The 17806-nt window shown below is 45.7% G+C and overlaps 6 protein-coding genes and 1 long non-coding RNA gene across 8 annotated transcripts; 5 read left to right on the forward strand and 2 right to left on the reverse strand.

Annotated features, from left to right (window-relative positions):
* The first annotated feature begins 294 nt into the window (after positions 1-294).
* LOC119555473 (group XIIA secretory phospholipase A2) lies at positions 295-1418 on the forward strand. Its single transcript, XM_037866879.1, has 3 exons — positions 295-486; positions 561-720; positions 785-1418. Exons 1-3 carry the CDS (start codon positions 397-399, stop codon positions 1219-1221), a joined length of 687 nt encoding a protein of 228 aa, XP_037722807.1. The 5' UTR covers positions 295-396; the 3' UTR covers positions 1222-1418.
* A 189-nt stretch (positions 1419-1607) lies between these two features.
* On the forward strand, positions 1608-2333 carry LOC119555478. Its single transcript, XR_005219889.1, has 2 exons — positions 1608-1734; positions 1958-2333. It is a non-coding gene; the product is annotated as an uncharacterized LOC119555478 (long non-coding RNA).
* On the reverse strand, positions 2316-3206 carry LOC119555475. Of its 2 annotated transcripts, none has more exons than XR_005219888.1 (4): positions 3131-3206; positions 2884-3077; positions 2697-2818; positions 2316-2640 (listed from the first exon to the last, which is right to left on the reverse strand). XR_005219888.1 is itself a non-coding variant. In XM_037866883.1 (4 exons), exons 2-4 carry the CDS (start codon positions 2903-2905, stop codon positions 2393-2395), a joined length of 387 nt encoding a protein of 128 aa, XP_037722811.1. In that variant the 5' UTR covers positions 2906-3077; positions 3131-3206; the 3' UTR covers positions 2320-2392. The 2 variants fall into 2 exon arrangements, 1 of the variants encoding a protein (XP_037722811.1); XM_037866883.1 differs by having other exon boundaries at positions 2320-2640; positions 2889-3077.
* A 284-nt stretch (positions 3207-3490) lies between these two features.
* Positions 3491-5244, forward strand: LOC119555466 (E3 ubiquitin-protein ligase NRDP1). Its single transcript, XM_037866871.1, has 5 exons — positions 3491-3711; positions 3790-3932; positions 4003-4447; positions 4502-4667; positions 4726-5244. Exons 1-5 carry the CDS (start codon positions 3622-3624, stop codon positions 4827-4829), a joined length of 948 nt encoding a protein of 315 aa, XP_037722799.1. The 5' UTR covers positions 3491-3621; the 3' UTR covers positions 4830-5244.
* Positions 5245-5745: 501 nt separating this feature from the next.
* LOC119555467 (PE-PGRS family protein PE_PGRS5) lies at positions 5746-7506 on the forward strand. Its single transcript, XM_037866873.1, has 2 exons — positions 5746-6113; positions 6614-7506. The coding sequence occupies exons 1-2, from the start codon at positions 5996-5998 to the stop codon at positions 7396-7398; spliced, it is 903 nt and encodes a 300-aa protein (XP_037722801.1). The 5' UTR covers positions 5746-5995; the 3' UTR covers positions 7399-7506.
* A 320-nt stretch (positions 7507-7826) lies between these two features.
* LOC119555448 (putative U5 small nuclear ribonucleoprotein 200 kDa helicase) lies at positions 7827-14932 on the reverse strand. Its single transcript, XM_037866822.1, has 6 exons — positions 14784-14932; positions 13980-14675; positions 9173-13916; positions 8931-9105; positions 8593-8875; positions 7827-8528 (listed from the first exon to the last, which is right to left on the reverse strand). The coding sequence occupies exons 1-6, from the start codon at positions 14826-14828 to the stop codon at positions 8043-8045; spliced, it is 6429 nt and encodes a 2142-aa protein (XP_037722750.1). The 5' UTR covers positions 14829-14932; the 3' UTR covers positions 7827-8042.
* Positions 14933-15870: 938 nt separating this feature from the next.
* Positions 15871-17632, forward strand: LOC119555462 (SPRY domain-containing SOCS box protein 3). The gene is made up of 3 exons (XM_037866868.1): positions 15871-16401; positions 16701-17262; positions 17331-17632. The coding sequence occupies exons 1-3, from the start codon at positions 16078-16080 to the stop codon at positions 17471-17473; spliced, it is 1029 nt and encodes a 342-aa protein (XP_037722796.1). The 5' UTR covers positions 15871-16077; the 3' UTR covers positions 17474-17632.
* The last annotated feature ends 174 nt before the right edge of the window (positions 17633-17806 follow it).

Below are 17806 nucleotides of genomic sequence, written 5' to 3' on the forward strand. Positions count from 1 at the left end.
TTGAATTTTCCCTCCCGATAGTTCGATAAATTTTTGTGTGGCGCTGCCAGATATCAGGGGACTATGTCTGTAACAGATGGCGCCACTATTGATAAAAAGGTTTGAGTCATAGATTAAATTTAATTGAAGACTCAAGCCAGTGGCTTGTGTATCGGATATTCCTTATATATTTTCCGCGCTATAATTTGAAAAGCAGTTACAAATCATAAGAATCGGAAACAGTCGATAACAATATTTATTTCATCGATTTGCCGCTGATTTCGATATATATCGCATCTGGTCATATGCACGTCGTGCAACCATCACTAGCAGCAATTGAAAAAAAAGGTTTATTATTACGCGCAAGGAACAAACATCTCACCTTTTAAAAGGAATAATAATCAAAAGAAAGCAAACATGCAGTTCTCCTGGATGAAGGTGGCCATATATCTTTTAACGTTCCTCACCTACGCCTATTCCGGCTATGGATCCAGCACAATAGTTCATGTGAGATACTTTTTTGGGAACCTGTAAAAGATGGTATCTGAATTCCTGCATCTTCTCTTCTCCCCGGATTTCAGCTAAGGGATGCCATTATTGCGGCGGAGGCAATATTTGGTGACGTGTTCAAGAACCTGATAGTTCTGGTGCGCAAATTTCGCACGGTTCATGAGGTCTTCGATGCGGCAGTGGACGAAAATTGCGTTTACCAATGCCCCGCTCCGGATAGCGGAGGGCCAGGTGCGTGACGCAAATCGAATTATGTAAATTGCCCGGCATCTATGAACATGTTTTCTTCTTGCAGCCCCCCGAGCGGTGCAGAACAAGTTCTATACCCCCACCTCCGATGGCTGTGGCTCCCTGGGTCTGCGGATCAGTACGGATTACCTGCCGGCCAAGGAGATGGAGACCTGTTGCAATGACCACGACATCTGCTACGACACCTGCAATAGCGACAAGGAGTTGTGTGACCTGGATTTCAAGAGGTGCCTCTACAAACACTGTGATAGCTACGAGAAGTCCATAGCCAGCGATCTTATGGTGAAGGGCTGCAAAGCGGCTGCCAAGATGCTGTTTACCGGAACTTTGACCCTGGGATGCCGGTCTTACTTGGACTCCCAGCAACGATCCTGCTACTGCGCTCCTGCGAGGAGCTCCTCCTACAATGGCAACAAGCAGGGCACCAGCAGGGAGAGACAACAGCGCCAGAAGTATGGCTGGAAGGATCGGAACGAGATATAGTACAGGATCACTGCTTATGAGGGTGTGGGACACGAGGGGTATCTGAATAAGTACGCGTTGAATGTTTTCGTTAACCTGTTTTGTCTTAGTTTATGAAAGGGTGTTCATATCTTACTCCCGATTCGACGAATTTCATAATTGTATACCAAATAGTGGCATGTCCAGACTGTTGAATAAACTGATATTTTTACCATTTATAAAGATGTCTTATTTTTAAATCGAATAGTCATATACGATGTTGACGTGGTCATTAAGTCAGGATATACTGTAGGGCAATTGTTATGGGCGCGGAAAATTGAAGAAGACTTGAATTTCGGCTAAAAGAGAATCCTGTGACAATCCAAATATTTAGCTTTTAAATGAAGCTAATTTATTAATAACTCAGTTAAACAGCTGTTAGCTGTGGGCTCGGGGAAATTGTTAATAAATTTGGAAAATAGAGAAATTGGATGAAATCGAGCTATTAATAAAAGCTGCAGTGGAGCTAAGTACTTTAAGGATACTGATTATTAGGTAATAATTAATTCGAATTCGTTTTGGGAGGAGGATGTTCGTAATAATTCAGATGCGTTGTTCAAACAAAATTTCCGATTGGATCGAACTACGTTCACTGCCCTGGTTGAACGGCTTTCCAATCTGCGGAAGGACACTCCATTCCGAAAATCAATCCCCTTGGAGAAGCGAATAGAGATTGCCTTATATTCGTAAGAATCCTCTTTGGACTACCGCACCATAGGTAGTCTGTTTTTCTCTCCCAGGAGAAGATCACAGAAACAGGGAAGGGATTTGAAAACATTGGGTTTCCCCATTGCTTTGGAGCAATGGGTAGGTCAAGCATATTTGGAAAATACTCATTATTTAATACATTTCTCAATAGACAGCTGTTACATCGATATAAGTCCGATATCAGGGGATGCAGAGGATTACCGATTGTATTGTATTTGTATTACTTACAACTGCTCCATTGGCGACAACTGGCTGACAACAGTAGACCAGCAGCAGAAGAGGGAGGTTTGTATAAACAATACAAATAAAAGTACAGAATTCATCCGGAAAGCTTTGGGACAACATTTAAGGAGTACAAATTTAAAATAAATTCGGAAAAATTCTTATATGCCTAGTTTTTATTATTTATATGCATAGTTCTTATTGTAGATATAACAAAGACTTCTTACTTTTTATAACGCCTTTCCAGGATATCCAGCAGGCGGTTCTGGAATTTTGCGGAGTCCTCAGCCATTTTTTCCATTGCTGCGGCCTTTCTTTCCTCAGCCTCAACCAATCTCTCGGTCAAGTCAGAGCGACTCTTTTTCGCTAGAGGGCCCGAGGACTCCTCAAAGGAATTTTCGGTGGGAAAAGAAGAGTTGCTTGCTTCTGAGCACTCGATATCGCAACTGGCCTCCGCGAATTTTAAGAACTCTGCATGAAATGTTTTTAAAATGTGCTGAACACTACTTCTGTTAATATGGTATTACCTTTGCTGTCGGCAGGATTATCATAAACTCTATTAGTGGTTTCAAGAATGTAACCCAATCGGTCAAAGTGCTCCCATGACGAGGGTCTCCCCCTTGACGGATCCACCTTGGCCAGCTCCCTTCTAGATATTGAAATAATTACTTGTATTTTGAAAACGGTTTTATTCATGAATGGTTTTTATTTTACCTTACCTGTACCTCTTTACCATGTTTCCATTTTGTTTTTTACTTCCATGTGATTGGGCCCGAAGTCCTTTAGTTTTTCAGAAATTTCTTTATAGATATGCGTATTTTTGCGGTCCCCTCGGAGCCCATCCAAATTATCCTCCCACAGCTCGAAGAGCGATTCGACGGCCATATCGCTCCAAGTAAATCTAGTATCTGTAATGGAGTAGAATGAAGGTATACGGTTTCTAGTTAATGTTTTTATTTACATTTCTCTGTGGAGCTCATAACTATAGTTTGTGGGTGCTGTGATAGTGACCGATAGACAAAACTCTCGAGTTTCGGAGACTCCACTGAAACGCACCTTTTTCCCATCACTAGGTCCTATTCAAAACCATTGTAAGGCCGCGTTTCCAATATGGAAGCGTTTGGTCAAATATTTTTTTAAATATTTGTTTAATAAAATCATAGCAACATTTGATGTATACAAATTTTTAGATATATTTTGAGTTTTGAATAAAAATAAGAGCATAAAGTGATTTTTATTTCAAAAATTATACCCCATACGGTCCCGTTTGCTTACACTTAAAAAAGCCAAATCTGGCGAAATATAGCTGACGCGCCACCTCTACTACCCAACATACACAGTGTTGTGAAACACAACACACACGAAACAAGCGCAGCGATTTTGCAATCCGCAGAAAAAACTTATTAATAAATAGTTTATTTATGCGGATGGCCAGCGAACTGAGGACCTAAGATGGGTTACGACGTGAATCGCTTTCAGGGGGAGGTGGACGAGGAGCTCACCTGTCCCATCTGCTCCGGAGTTCTGGAGGATCCGCTGCAGGTTTGTTTTGTTTGCAGTCGTGCAAAGTACACATACGCTATGTATACACATATGTACTGAATATATTCACCGATTTAGGCCGTGATGTGTGAGCACGCCTTCTGTCGCGGATGCATTAACGAGTGGCTAACCCGCCAGCCCACTTGCCCTGTGGATCGCAACGCCCTGACGACCGCCAACCTGCGGGCAGTGCCTCGCATATTGCGCAACCTACTGTCCAGGTGAGAACCACCCAAGGCCTCCTCCTTCTCCTCGTGAGCCACAATCTAATCTCCCACTCCTGCCAACCAGACTGTCAATTACGTGTGACAATTCGCCATATGGCTGCACGGCTGTCCTGAAGCTAGATGCCTACAATTCCCATCTGGAGGAGTGCATCCACAATCCGAAGCGTCCGTTTCCCTGCGAGAAGGGCTGCGGCTTCGACATACCCAAGGACGAGCTGAAGGATCACAACTGCGTCCGGGAGCTGCGCACCTTGATTGTTAAGCAGACAGAGAAGATGGGCGAGCTCAAGTCGGAGCTCACTGACCAGCAGCTAACCATCAACGAACTGAAGCGCGAGCTGCAGCTATTTAAGGACTTTATGCGTGCCATGCGCGTCTCCAATCCTGCGATGCGGGCCATAGCCGACCAGATGGAGCGCGACGAGGTGATCCGCTGGAGCAGCACGCTGCCACGGGCCAGGGTCACGCGCTGGGGGGGAATGATCTCTACGCCCGACGATGCACTGCAGGTGAAGTATTGGATACACGTTCGGTGAAACATTAACTAACTCTCCGTTTGACAGCTCATGATCAAGCGCGCCTTGTCCGAGTCGGGTTGTCCGCCACACATCCTGGATAGCCTTATGGAGTTCTGCCACGAGCGACGCTGGCCACGCGGACTCAGTTCGCTGGAGACGCGACAGACCAATCGTAGAATCTACGACAACTACGTGTGTCGACGCATTCCAGGTGACTAGGATAGATCCTGAAACCAACGGGCATCCTTTTAACACAAACTATTCCACAGGCAAGCAGGCTGTGCTCGTTTTGAGCTGCGATAACCTTCACATGACTGAGGACGTCATGATCGATCCCGGCCTGGTCATGATCTTCGCCCATGGCATCGAGTAAGCACACGCCGCTGCTTAACCACTTATCCTAGGTTAACTGCTAACTATATCGAACAGTGCTCAGTTTTGTTGATTCCTTAACTTAAGTCTAAGAATTAAAAGCAATAGTATAAGAATAATCTCTAAAATCAAACCATTCAATCGCCTCATGACGACTTTCAAGTTGTACAAAAAATTATACATTTATTTCAAATCTCCATTTAGTTCGTAAAAAATTTCGCATATTCCATTAAAAGTCGCATACCTAATATTACATGTTTGATTAAGCGATCTCAACAAATGTCCCTTTGTTATCGTTCACTTCATCCTCATTTTGATGGAAGAATGCTGTGAGTGTCTTAATTCGTGTTTCAATTCTTAAAATTCTGAAATATTTGTCAATACTCTTAGAATAAAATTGGAACAAGTAATAAAAATGTATTTAACTTACGAATATCATAAATTGGTTATTCAATATGGTGTCAACACTTAATTAATTTTGTAAGAGAAGAAATACCTACTTCTAATAGCTTCCTTATGACAAGGTCTGTTTCAGCAATCTCTTTCTGAAAGTTTATATTTTTAATAAAATTGTTTATGCGATGCAGCCTCTCATCAGCTGAAAGGGTAGACAATCGGCTGCATTTAGAAATCTCAGACAGAAGTTCACTGGGATGCCCTCCACTCACAGACACCAACACATCGCGGAGATCACTCCGCCTCCGCCCATGGCACCCGTAAAAGTTCTGGGCAACATCTGTTTCCCGAAAAGGAAATCGAAAAGCAACAAAAACCGGGCACCGCCGAGATAAAAAATAAACAAAAGAAATCCAAACTAGTTCCTCCACGAGCTTTAGATGCTAACCGGTTTCGGCTTTTGTACACCCGTTTTGTTTTTTCATAATACAACATTATTAAATGTTTGCATCTGTTACATGTGCCAAAAATCGTTTGATTATACAAGCCAGTTTTTATCCAATTTTTTTTCGTATTTGCCGAAACATCTCGAATATTGATAGAAGCAATTAGCGCCATCGGACAAAGGGGAAGGCCCCCCGTGTCGATTGAAAAGTGAGAGTTGATCGGCCGATCGGAAAGGCTGCGATCCAACAGTTGATCGTGAAGCGGCCTAGCTAGCGGACGTGTCCAGCTGTGATCCCCAGAAGAAAACTAATCGAAGAATCAGCAATGAATCTGTCAGTTCCGGTGCTAATCGTGGCCCTCATCTGTCTAGGAGCTGCGGCGGCGTTTCCCCAACTGAGGCAGCGAAACGAGAAGCAGGTCCAGACCGGGGAGGATGATTTCCGTGAGTGTTTGCTTCAGCAGCCTTAAAATATATGAATAGATTTAATAAGTATACCAGTGATTTGAAAATATTTGTGGGGGAGTACGCTATATTAAGCTTATCCCCTACATATACACAAAAAAATTACATTACATATACAAAAAATTGGATAAATAAAAAAAAGGATTTTTAAAAACTAACAAAACGCAGTTAGTTTTTAGTCGAAATGTTAGGAGAAGATTATTTACATGGTTAATATACCAAATACTTATAAAATAAATGAGGCGGGACATAGAGTAACAATTTTGTGGACTTCTCGGTTTGATATATCGGTACGAGAATGTGTAAATCAAATAGAATAATAAACAAATTTTAATAATATAACTGACAAAAAAAAAGAGTCGCTCTCCATTCTATCATCTTAAAAATAACTATTGTAGCTACTAAATCAAAATCTTTATTGACTTTCGAGTAATTTATATTGTAGAATCTAATAAATATTGAACTTTGTCGTTTTACAGCATCCAAGGGTGCCTTAATCGAGGAAGTAGTGGTGGAATCCGCCTTGTACATCAAGCCGAAGTCTAACCCACAGGTGCGTCGCGTGCGTTCGGTTTTGGATCAAGGGTCCGGAATCACCCACAAGCGAGTGAAGCGTCAGTTTGGTCGTCAGTTCGGTAATCAGTATGCGGGAAATCCCGGCTTCGGCGGTGGTTTCGGTGGAAATCCCGGATTTGAAGGGGGATTCGGTGGTAACCAAGGCTTCGGCGGCAATCAAGGATTCGGAGGCAATCAAGGATTCGGTGGCAATCAAGGGTTCGGCGGAAATCAGCAACTTGGTGGAAAAGTGCAGGCAGGCACATCGGCCGGGGCTGGAGGAACCAAAGCAGGCGTTGATGTTGGAGCCGGACCAGATGGCGGCAATGCCAACGCTAATGTCCAGTTGAATCCTCTGGGACCACTCGGCCCCAACGGCTACAACCAGGAGCAGGCCGCATCCAACGGAGCTGCCAACAGTCACTACAACAATGGACTTGACTCTGGGTCCTCGGCAGCCAGTGGACAAGCCCAAGGTTTTCAAACGCAGAGCGCTAATGGATCATTCGGTGCCTCCTCCGCCAGCACGGCTACTCAGTCCCAGAACTCTAGTCCCTTTGGATCTAATAATGCGGCAGGTGCTTCGCTGAGTCAGGTGTACCACCTGCCAAATGGACAAACCATCAACTTCAGCTCCACGAACAGCTTCGCTAATGGAGGTGCCAACCATGGCAGTAGCCACGGTTCGGCTGTTTCCGTCAGTCGTTAAAAACAAGTTGTATTCCACACGGAAAATACCTCCAAGTTAATCCATTGGTCAGCAGCCCTATGTGCAAATGTCTAAAATATGCAAATAAATATTTATGATTGAATCTAATATAAGTTGAGATAATTTAAATGGGAAAAAAGGGAAGGATCATGGCAAAATAGTGTCGCCTATTGAAAATTGGAGATATATAATTAAATTGTTTGCCTTTATATATCTGGTGATTATTTTCTTCCTAAACTGCAGTTGATTTTAAATATAAATCTTATCTCAAAAGTAGACGTGGAATAATGTCAAATAATTTCTTCAACATTTGATTTCTAGTAATTCTTGTATTGGTTACCATTTTTGATTTTATAAAATCCTAATTAATTTAAACATTAATACAATAATTGGTGATTACAAAGATATGTTTCATATAATTCTTCTCGTAGTTTTTGGTGATTTGTCAATAATGGTTTTTATTAATTCTTTTACGGTCTGATAAAAATAATACAATTTTCCCCAGCATTGCATTTACAAATTTGTGCTACTCGCAGGTAATATAAGAAACGATTAAAAATTATTGCCACAATTATTGGGATTAAATTGTAAAATGGTTGATCTTTATTTGCGCGACTACGCCCAACTGATGTTCCTTAAGATAACTAATCTGACTCGCTCTCGCTTTCCGACTGGAAATCGCCCACTTCAATGGAAAACTTGTACTCCTGATCGCAGCCCAAGTAGGAATCGCTCATGTAGTACAGAGTGTAGTCGTGCTTGCCCGGACTAGGGGCCACAAAGTCCAGCTTGACCTTTGCCTTCTGCTGCAGCGTGAGCCGTTTGATGGAGAGCAGGGAATTGGTCTTTGGATCACCAATAACGACCCACCATCCTTCCTCGCGTTTCTGCGGGAAGAAGGGAGCGATGACTGGACCGGTGACCTCATCCTCACGCTCAAGTTGAACCACCACATTGACGGTTGACCCGGAGTTAATACGATCTTTGTCCACCACCTCGTAGTTCAGCTCAATGTTGGGATACCGGTTACAGAAACGGGCCACATCGGCCATTTGTAAATCAGAGAGCTGCAGCAGGCGGGTGCGATCCTCATCCTCCAGTTCCATGATATCAAAAACGGTTTCGATTTTCTAAAAAACACAAGCGAAACTCCATTAGAAAAGTTGTAAAATATAAAATTGTTCGAGAGTTTACCTTCTCTGTGCACCGCTTGACAATCTCAGGACTAAAGTGTGGCAACTGTTTCAAGTACGAGTCCTTGCTCCACATGGCTTGTGTGACCATCTGGGCCAGCTCCATGGCAGCCACAGCCGGCGAGAGCCAGCCGTTCGAACTCAGCACATCCACACAGGCCTGAATGAGGCGGATGGCCTTGCTCAAAATCTGTTCAGTGTCGCCCTGCAGTTCAGGCCCCAGCTGCAATCGTGAAAGATGAGCCTGGAGCAGCAAATTGGTCTTGATGTGGGGATCATTGAATCTAAAATTAGATTGGTTATGATTTTTCTGGTATAATTGGTGTATGGCTAGCTTACTTTGGAGCCGTTTCATTGGGTCCGGTTAGCTTGTTCGGCAAGCGCTGCGAGAGAGTGCGCAGGACCTGCTCCTCATGATGCCTAACCACCACATCCTCGTACTCAGCTGCTGATGAAATAATCTCCAGCAGGCCACGCACTTTCGTTTTGCTGTTAAGGGACAAACTGAAGAGTTCTAAGGGGAACAAAATAAAATGGAATATAGATGATATTTGCTTTAACCTAATAGTTATGCTTCTTACCGATAGTTGTGTAGTTTATGTAATAATATGCCGCAATCATGCCCAGATTCAATGGAAGGGTGTCCATATCGTCCTCCACGCTGATACATTTTGACTGCTCCAAATCGCTCAGCGTATTCTCCACCAACTCCGAAAGATGATCGGAAAGATGGCGATGCGTGACGCCTTGTAGATTATAGTAATTGGGATTTTGAGTCAATCTCCTGTATAGGAACGTCCAGGTTAGATAATCCACAGCATCCTGCTTATTCTCAATCGTCTTGGTCACCACTTCAGCGTTGAAGTGATCGTGCATTCGGTGGTCCAAATGACTTTCGATGGGCAGCGGTTCGTTGATGAACTTCTTGAAGAAATCCTTCTTGCTGCTCTGGCACATCAGCACACACTTGGCATCCGCATCCTCGTTGGGGCGATTGGCTCGTCCAATCATCTGCAGCACGTCCGTAATTGGGTAATCCTCATACGAATGATTCTTGCCGTTGTAGAATTGCGTGTCCATGATGATCACCAAGTGGGCGGAGATACTCATGCCCCAGCAGAGGTCCCTGGAAACCACGGCTACTTGCACAGCGCCGGAGTCAAAGAGTTGCTCTACAAGGCGATGATCGGAGGCGGATAGTCCCTCATGCAGATAGGCCACTCCTTGCGCTAGAGTCTCCTTCAAAGTTTTATCCGTCATTCTCTCCAGGAACGGCTTGATATCCTCCTCCTCGGCATGGAAGAACCGGTTCGGTTGCAAGTCCGAGGCAGCGTAGGTCAGAACATCAATGGCCGTGAGCCTCGCCTGCTTCCTGGACGAGACGAAAACAATTACTGGCTTGTGGGCGCTGTACTTGAGGATGGCATTGTAAACCGGCTTGGACATAGTGGCTATCCTGGTGGCGTTGTGAGTGACATTGAATCCTTGGATGTGCAGCTCCAGCGGAATGGGTCGCACACTTGGATGGAAGTTAAAAGTGGCGTTGGGATTACAGCCCAGCCATTGGGCCACATCCCTCGCATCGGTCAGAGAAGCGGACAGGGCCACTATCCTGATCTGCTTCTCAATCTGCGAACTTATGTATCGCATCCTAGAGCACACGATCTCCAGCACAGGACCATCCTCACCGCCCACCAGCTGCAGTTCGTCCACAATGAACAGGTTTACGAGTTGCACGTTCTTCCTCTGCTTCCATCTGCGGGACAACACATCCCACTTGTCCGCAGTTGTAATGACCAGCTGACCCTTGGCTATCAGCTTCAGATCGGTTCCAGTTTCTCCAGTCAATTTAACAACTTTTATGTCCAGTGCACCAAACTTACTATGCCAATCCGCAAAGACAAGATCTGCCAGAGCCTCTTGGGAAACCAAATAGACACATCTGGCATCCGATTGAGTGGTGAACAACCGCATGATGGCAAACTCAGCAATTGTCATCTTTCCGGATCCAGTTGGAGCTCCAACAAAGACGTTTTCATCACTGTTGTAAACCGCGTTGAAGACCTGAGTCTGGATGGGATTGAACTGCGGGAAGCGTTGCGAATAAAACGATTCAAATTTCGGCTGCCGCAAAGCACTAATAGGAAGCGGTTGCAGATCCAGCAGCTCCGTGGGTGGCATATTCTTCTCCGGCAAAATCAAGTGGCGGAATGAGACGGGCAGTTGGGTCTCTGCTCCTATCCAGCGATCCGAGACAATTCGGAGGAAGTATTGCGGAGGCAAGGGTTCAAAAACGGGCACAAAGAACTTCAGCTGATGCTCATCCTGGGAATACTTCTGCTTTAACAAGAAGAACTCGTGATGGAGAATGAGTTCCGAGTCCACATCTTCGATCAACACCCAGAAACCTTCAGACGCTCCATGCACCTTCTCATCCCATTGGAAATCCGGTGTGATCGTGAGTTCCACTCTTAGAGTTCCCCTTGTTATGGGTTGAATGTGCGTGGAGAGCTCCAACTTGGGAAACTGGTGCACAAACTTATGGATGGTTTTACCCAGCTTGGGCACTCTGATCAGCTCACCCAGTTCGTGGGGCTCCAAATCGTAAAGCCTTCCCCATGGGAAGTGCTTTTTCTCCAGCTTCTTGGCAATCTCGTCGGGCATCTTCTTGAACTGCCTCAGTGGAGTCATCGATTGCCACATCCTCCTATCAATCATCTTACAAAGCGTCAACGTTTTGTCCGCCAATTGAGCCCACCCGCGTGTCAGGACAATCTCGAAGATAGCCCTCATTAGACGGGCTGCGGATTGAGTGATAAACACCATGTCTGACATCAAGGCAAAGCCCTCCAGCTTCAATTGGGAGATATAGGCCTGCAGCAGAACATTCACCTTGGCGCTGTGCTCCTCAATGGACTCCTTGATGGGAATGGGCACTCGTTCCATTAGCTTCTGCAGCTCCAACTTTTCCTCTTCTCGAACGGAAATATGTCGGAATTCCGAAGACAAGGAGAAAACACGAAACAGCTCGATCTCACTGAGAGTTTGCTTCAGGAGCTGGTTGTAGGTCAACATGGTTTCGTGGGTAAGGTAGTAGTGGGAGGCAATGCGTCCGAGATCCGTCACCTGGAAGTGTCCCGTCTTTCGATCGTATTTAACAAGACCACTCCTCTCTAGACAGCAGGCTGCGGTATGCAAGAGATCAGCCCGATGCTGCTCCAACAAAGGATCCGCCTTTATGGCATCGTGGGATACGCCATACAAAGTGGGGTTCCTCAGCATCCTGATGTACAGGTAAGTATAGCCCAACCAGTTCACTGCGTCCTGTAGATGTTGGACCGTCCCCAGCACAATCTCAGCATTCAGCATGTCAGGGAGCTTGGAGATGAATTGCGACTCAATGGGCAATTGCTGGTTGAGCAGGGAGAGATAGAACTGCAGTTCACTGTGATTGGTAATGAGAATACCCTCACCCTTGGTGTCATACTGCGGTCTTCCAGCACGACCCAACATCTGCAGGACATCCAAAGCACTCAGCTCCACCCAGCGACCTTTTTCCGGATTGTAGACCTGCGTTCCCTTGATGATTACCGTGTGAGCTGGGAGATTCACACCCCAAGCCAACGTGGCGGTGGAAACTAACACCTGGATGTGCCGATCTGCGAAAAGATCCTCCACCAGAGTTCGGTCGACACGGGTCATTCCAGCATGATGGATTGCGAATCCGTAGGGCAGCAGCTCCTTAAGCTCTGTGTTCTTCACTTGCTCTGCTTCAGTACGCAGCACCTCCATGCTAGCTGATCCCTCCCTTAGGAAGCTACCAAGAGTGTCTTGCTCCAGGCACATGTCCCTAACGGCCCTCGCCGTTTTTCCAGTCTCCTTACGCGAGTGTACGAAAACCAGCACCTGATTCCGTCCGGCGTGCTCCATGGTCTTTTCGTATACAATTTCGTTCATCACCTGGAAGCGCTTTAGAGCCTTCTTCTCCGTCACGCCGATATACTGCTGCTCCAGGGACACTGGCCGATAGCTGTTATCAAAGTAGAAGAGGCCTTTATCGGGTTTCACGCGTAAGAAAGTGGCCACATCCTGGTAGTTTGGAAGTGTGGCCGATAAACCCACCAGTCGCACCTCCTCCTGGGTGGTCTCAATATTCCTAATGGTACGAGCCACCAGGGCTTCCAGGACCGGACCACGTTCGTCGTGAAGCAGGTGGATCTCATCGATAATTACCAACCGCACTAGGCTCACGAAGGTACGCTCTCCTCCCTTTCGAGTGATAATATCCCACTTTTCTGGTGTGCACACAATCACCTGGGTAGCAGCAATTTGTTCCCTGGTCAGCTGGTGATCTCCGGTCAACTCGGAGACCGTCAGATTATAGCAGGCGAGGCGTCGTCCAAAATTGCCCACCATTTCCTGTACCAGCGACTTCATGGGAGCCACGTAAATGATCTTGAAATCCTGCGCATTGATAGTGCCATCTTCGTTGATGTGCTTACCAATCTCCCGCATCATGGTCAGCAGGGCCACATTGGTTTTACCTGCACCAGTGGGGGCACACAGCAACATATTCTCGTCACTGTCCAACGCGGCTTTGTACAGACGACTTTGTATGCGATTGAGGGTCTTAAAACCCTCGAACACGGGCTGCACGTACTTCGGGAGCTTGTCCACCGGTTGAAGCTCCTCGTTGGCATCAAAGGGTACTGGTTTTAGGGCAGGAACGTGCACCTCTTCGTAGCCCTTGCGCTGTTTCCTGTAGGAACCATCGGGCAGTTGACAGCGTTTGTTGGCCATAAAGTGCGATCCCTGTGTGAAAGCCATCTCGTCCAATTCAAGTAGTTGCCGCACACCGGCCACCTGACCTGCAGCTGCCGCTCCTCCATCCTCTGCATCCCCTTTGCCACGCTTGCTGCCACGAGATTCGCCCTCGTCCTGCTCCTCTGCCTTTCCCGTGTCCAACTGCCGGAGAATCTTGGCCAGCGCGGAATTCCCGCGCATCTTCTCGCGAATCCTTTGCCGTTCGCTGTCCGTTTGAGCTGACGCCAGCATGGTGCAGTACAGGACCATTTGGCGGTTGAGCTTCAGCTGCTTGATGAAATCAAAGCAATCATAGCCCAGCAGCAGCACCAATTGGTTTTCGCAATCGCGATCGTCGGCGGCATCTTTGAGGATCTTAAGCACATCAGCGGCTTTGCTCTGCGACACCATGGCATCCTTGTAGAACTTGCTCAGGCAACGCTGCAACCAGTAGGCATCTATGTCCAAAGGATGCAAGGAGCGCTCTTTTTTAACATTATTGGCGGCTTCCTCGTTGGCCAGCTGTGAAAGAGGAACGAAACATGAATTAGAAATAGGATTCCCAATATTACTTTTATAACTCACATTCTCTGCATGCAGGGTGTGATCAATCCGCGCCTCTTCGCCCTCGTCTTGCGCATCATCATCCCGAATCTCGCCATACATGTCGTTGTCGCTCTCCTCCTCGGACTCCTCGAACTGCACATTGATGCCGTAGGTTTCATCGATCTGTTCCTCGTTGTTGGGAGCAGCAGTCAATGCGTTCACGGCATCACTGCCGAAGTCTGTGATCTTCTTGCCCAGGTTAACCAACAGGGCAAAACGCTCGTCGGTGACAGCGCCCAGCAAACTGTCCACGTCCCTCTTTCGCTCCCGATCCTTTAGGCGATCGTTCTTCAGCACAGCCAAGATCTCGTCGGCGGCACCGCACAGGATGTCCCTGGGCTGATCGCCCAGAGCCTCTTGGATGAAACTGAGCAGCACCTCGTAGGTCTGCCGGGTTTCCTGCGTCTTGGGTCGATAGACAATGCCGACCATCTCGTCGATGCCCTCGGAGAGCAGTGTGGCGCCCTTCATCCGCTCGAAGTCGTACTGGGCCTCATCTCGCTTCTGGCGCTTCACCTTCCGCTCCTCCGTTTTCTCCGGCTTCGTCCGCTGGTAGCGATCGCCCATCCGGGTTCCGTCAAGCTTTCCCACCAAGGAGCACACCTCGCCGGTGGCCTCATCGCGACGCGGGCGTTCGATGAGTCTTACATCGGCTTGCAGCACAAGATTGGAGTTCTGAAATGGGGAAAACTCATTTAATACATATGTTTGTGAAATTCTGCGGAGACGCCGCATGGAGTGGGGAAACTTTTTCCGGCCTGGATTCCGAGGTTCTGCACTTACCGCCTTGTACTCGTACTGCAGCTGACGAGCTGCGGCATCCGCCATGTCTGTTGAGCTGTTTTCACGGGCGTTAACTTCTTAAATTAACCTATTTTTATAGATTTTTCAAAAATATTGTAGTGAAAAGCCGCTGTTTGTGGTTGGCCACAGAGTTGCATTCAAGTTGTTCCATTCACACAAAAGTGTCATTCACACAATGCGTATGATTTCTACCATTTGGTATATTTTCATAATTTTAAATTAGTTTTTTATTATAACAAATTGGTAAACAAATTGGTAACAAAGGTAATTTAAATGCATTTTGAATGATACAATACATTTCGTAACCCATTCAGTATTTATTGAAAAGGACGAATTTGTGTAAATCTACTTAAACATTTTTTTTTTAACTTTTTTCCTCGACTTGAAAACATAAATTTTTTGATGCAAAAAGGTTTTTCAAACAAAAATAATAGTAACTGCAAAAAGAATTTTGCTTATATTTTTTATAATTTTTTGAAAATGTTTAGAAACATGAATTTAAGCCATATTTGTCTTGTTTTCATACAAATTTTTTTCGACATTGTCACCTTCAAAAAATCATAAAAAATATAAGCAAAATGATTTTTTAAAAAAATTCTTTTTGCAGTTACTATCATTTTTGTTTGAAGAAACTTTTTGCATCAAAAAATTTAAGTTTTCAAGTCGAGCAAAAAAGTTTAAAAAGTAGATGTTTACACAAATTCGTCCTTTTCAATAAGTACTGAATGGGTTAGGAAATGTATTGTATCATTCAAACGGCATTTAAATTACCTATCCATTGATGCCAAAGTTTAAAGAAGTAAGTTCAAATTATGAGTATATTTAACTTATGTTTTGTCAAAATACTTAAGCCGACCACTGTAGTTACAAATTAATTTTTTTTATTATTCCGAAAATTTAGAAATTTTGAATTTTTATCATTGATTAAAATAATTACATAAAAGATTAAAAACATATCTAAGCACGACTGGTAATTTTTAAAAATAAACATAACTAGTATTTTGAGTCATGCAGTGTGACCAAACACTGATGACGACGCCGGCAGCGACGCTGGCGTCTATTTACAACGCATCGTTTTTGTTTATTGTTCATTTAATTTTTTTCGGATAGGTCACAAGCTTATATATGAGGCTGCAGCTGGTTTAACTGGAAACACTTGTGGTCCGCCGACTGTTCGAGATCATTGCACACGACTGTCACAAGTCATTAGTGTCGAGGAAACCAGAGATCCTAAGAGAAACCAGTGAGGAGCCAGTGAGGAGCCAGTGCCAACATGCTGCTGCCACCGCACCAGGAAGCCTGCAATCCCGGCTTCTGCGATTGCCCGTTCCCCAACTCCATCGAGGTCACCAACCACAAGGGTCACATACCCGACTTGGTGAAGTGCCGTTGCGGCGAGGATGAGCTCGGCAACGTAAGTCCCTGGCGGTGGCACGCCACAGAGGAATCGGATGCCATTGTGACCGACAGGGACATCATCTTCCACCCCACCTACAGCCAGGGCACGGCGATTGTGAGGGGGGAACGGGCCCTTAAGCCAGGCATGGTCCACTTCTGGGAGATGCGCGTCATCACGACTCTGGCCGGCACAGATGTGGTGAGTTATCAGCCCGGCTTGGCAACTAGTTGGGATGCTCCACGAGATGAATGTCAGTCAAAGTCGCCGCCTTAAAATAGATCACTGCCTGCTAGGCATCTGGTGTGCCCGATTCCATTGGTTACTACTTGATTGTTCGCTTCATTGTACTACTGATTACGGATTACAAGGCGGTGATAAGATAACAGGCGCAGCGGGTGGGGAAAATCTCGGCAGACAGCCCAACTAGATGATAAGCCAGCAAAAGTTCAATGTAAACAATGTGTTCTTTTTAATCGCCTTCCCTTTTCTCCTTCTAGATGTTCGGCATCGGCACGGAGAGCGTTAATCTAGGGCAGTTTAAGTTCCACTTTGTCTCGGCTCTGGGCACCAATGCCCAGTCCTGGGGCTTCTCGTATTCCGGACGCATCCAGCACTGCGGCGAGCAGCTTCCCTACGGCCAGAAGTTCTCGCAGGGCTGCCTGATTGGAGTCTGTCTGGATCGAACGCGGGGACACTTAGAGTTCTATCTGAACCGCCGGTCGTTGGGAGTGGCCTACACCAACGTTCCCACAGATCCGGATGTCAACATATATCCCATGGTCTGCTCCACGGCGGCGAAATCCGTTATAAGGCTAATTAATTGCACGTCGCAACCGGTGACGCTGCAGCTGCGATCCTTCCAAGCTTTGTCCAGGCAGCCCCTCAAGTTGGCCGAACTGCGACAGATGCCGGGTCTGAAGGGCATCCTGCAATCGTACTGGTTCCTGGCGCCGCCAATTCGTTACTCCCGGAACTCTCGGGAAAACGAATTGGACTTGGGCGACGAGGCGGTGCTCTCCAGTTCCAAGTTAAGGTTGGGACGCAAACAAAAGTACCGAGGTGAGATCATTCAGTCACTTCCACTTTCCCACCCTTCTAATCATTACTTCCACAATTTCCATTAATAGAAACTGACGATGCGGCCGTTGACGAGGACGACTTGTACGCCAATGCACACAAGATCACACTGCGGAGTAGTGATAGCGGCGACGAGGAGCACACCGCCTCCGTCCACGAGATGTGCGACGAGTATTTCCACTACTTGCTGTAGCTAGCACCTAAAAACCATATCAAAATAATTAATTATGCATTTATTTGAAGGAGCCTATTAAGTAGAATTGTTAAAGAAGCGTTTAATTTACGTTATGTTTAGTCTCGTTAATATCAACAAATACAGACATTCTCGGAGAGATGAATAACTTCAAAATAATTGGTTTTCTCGTTCCTGTGAGACCTTACTCTTGCTGCCCATTTCTTTTTCAGATAAATTATTATTATATCTGGTAGTTAATTTAATCAATGTAATGTTAACTTTTGTAATTGAGTTAAATAGTTGCTTTGGTAAAGTTAAATACCTCAATATCATGATGTCTTAATTAACTGG

The sequence above is a fragment of the Drosophila subpulchrella genome, chromosome 3L (genome assembly GCF_014743375.2).
Source record: "Drosophila subpulchrella strain 33 F10 #4 breed RU33 chromosome 3L, RU_Dsub_v1.1 Primary Assembly, whole genome shotgun sequence".
NCBI classification, from domain to species: Eukaryota; Metazoa; Arthropoda; class Insecta; order Diptera; family Drosophilidae; genus Drosophila; species Drosophila subpulchrella.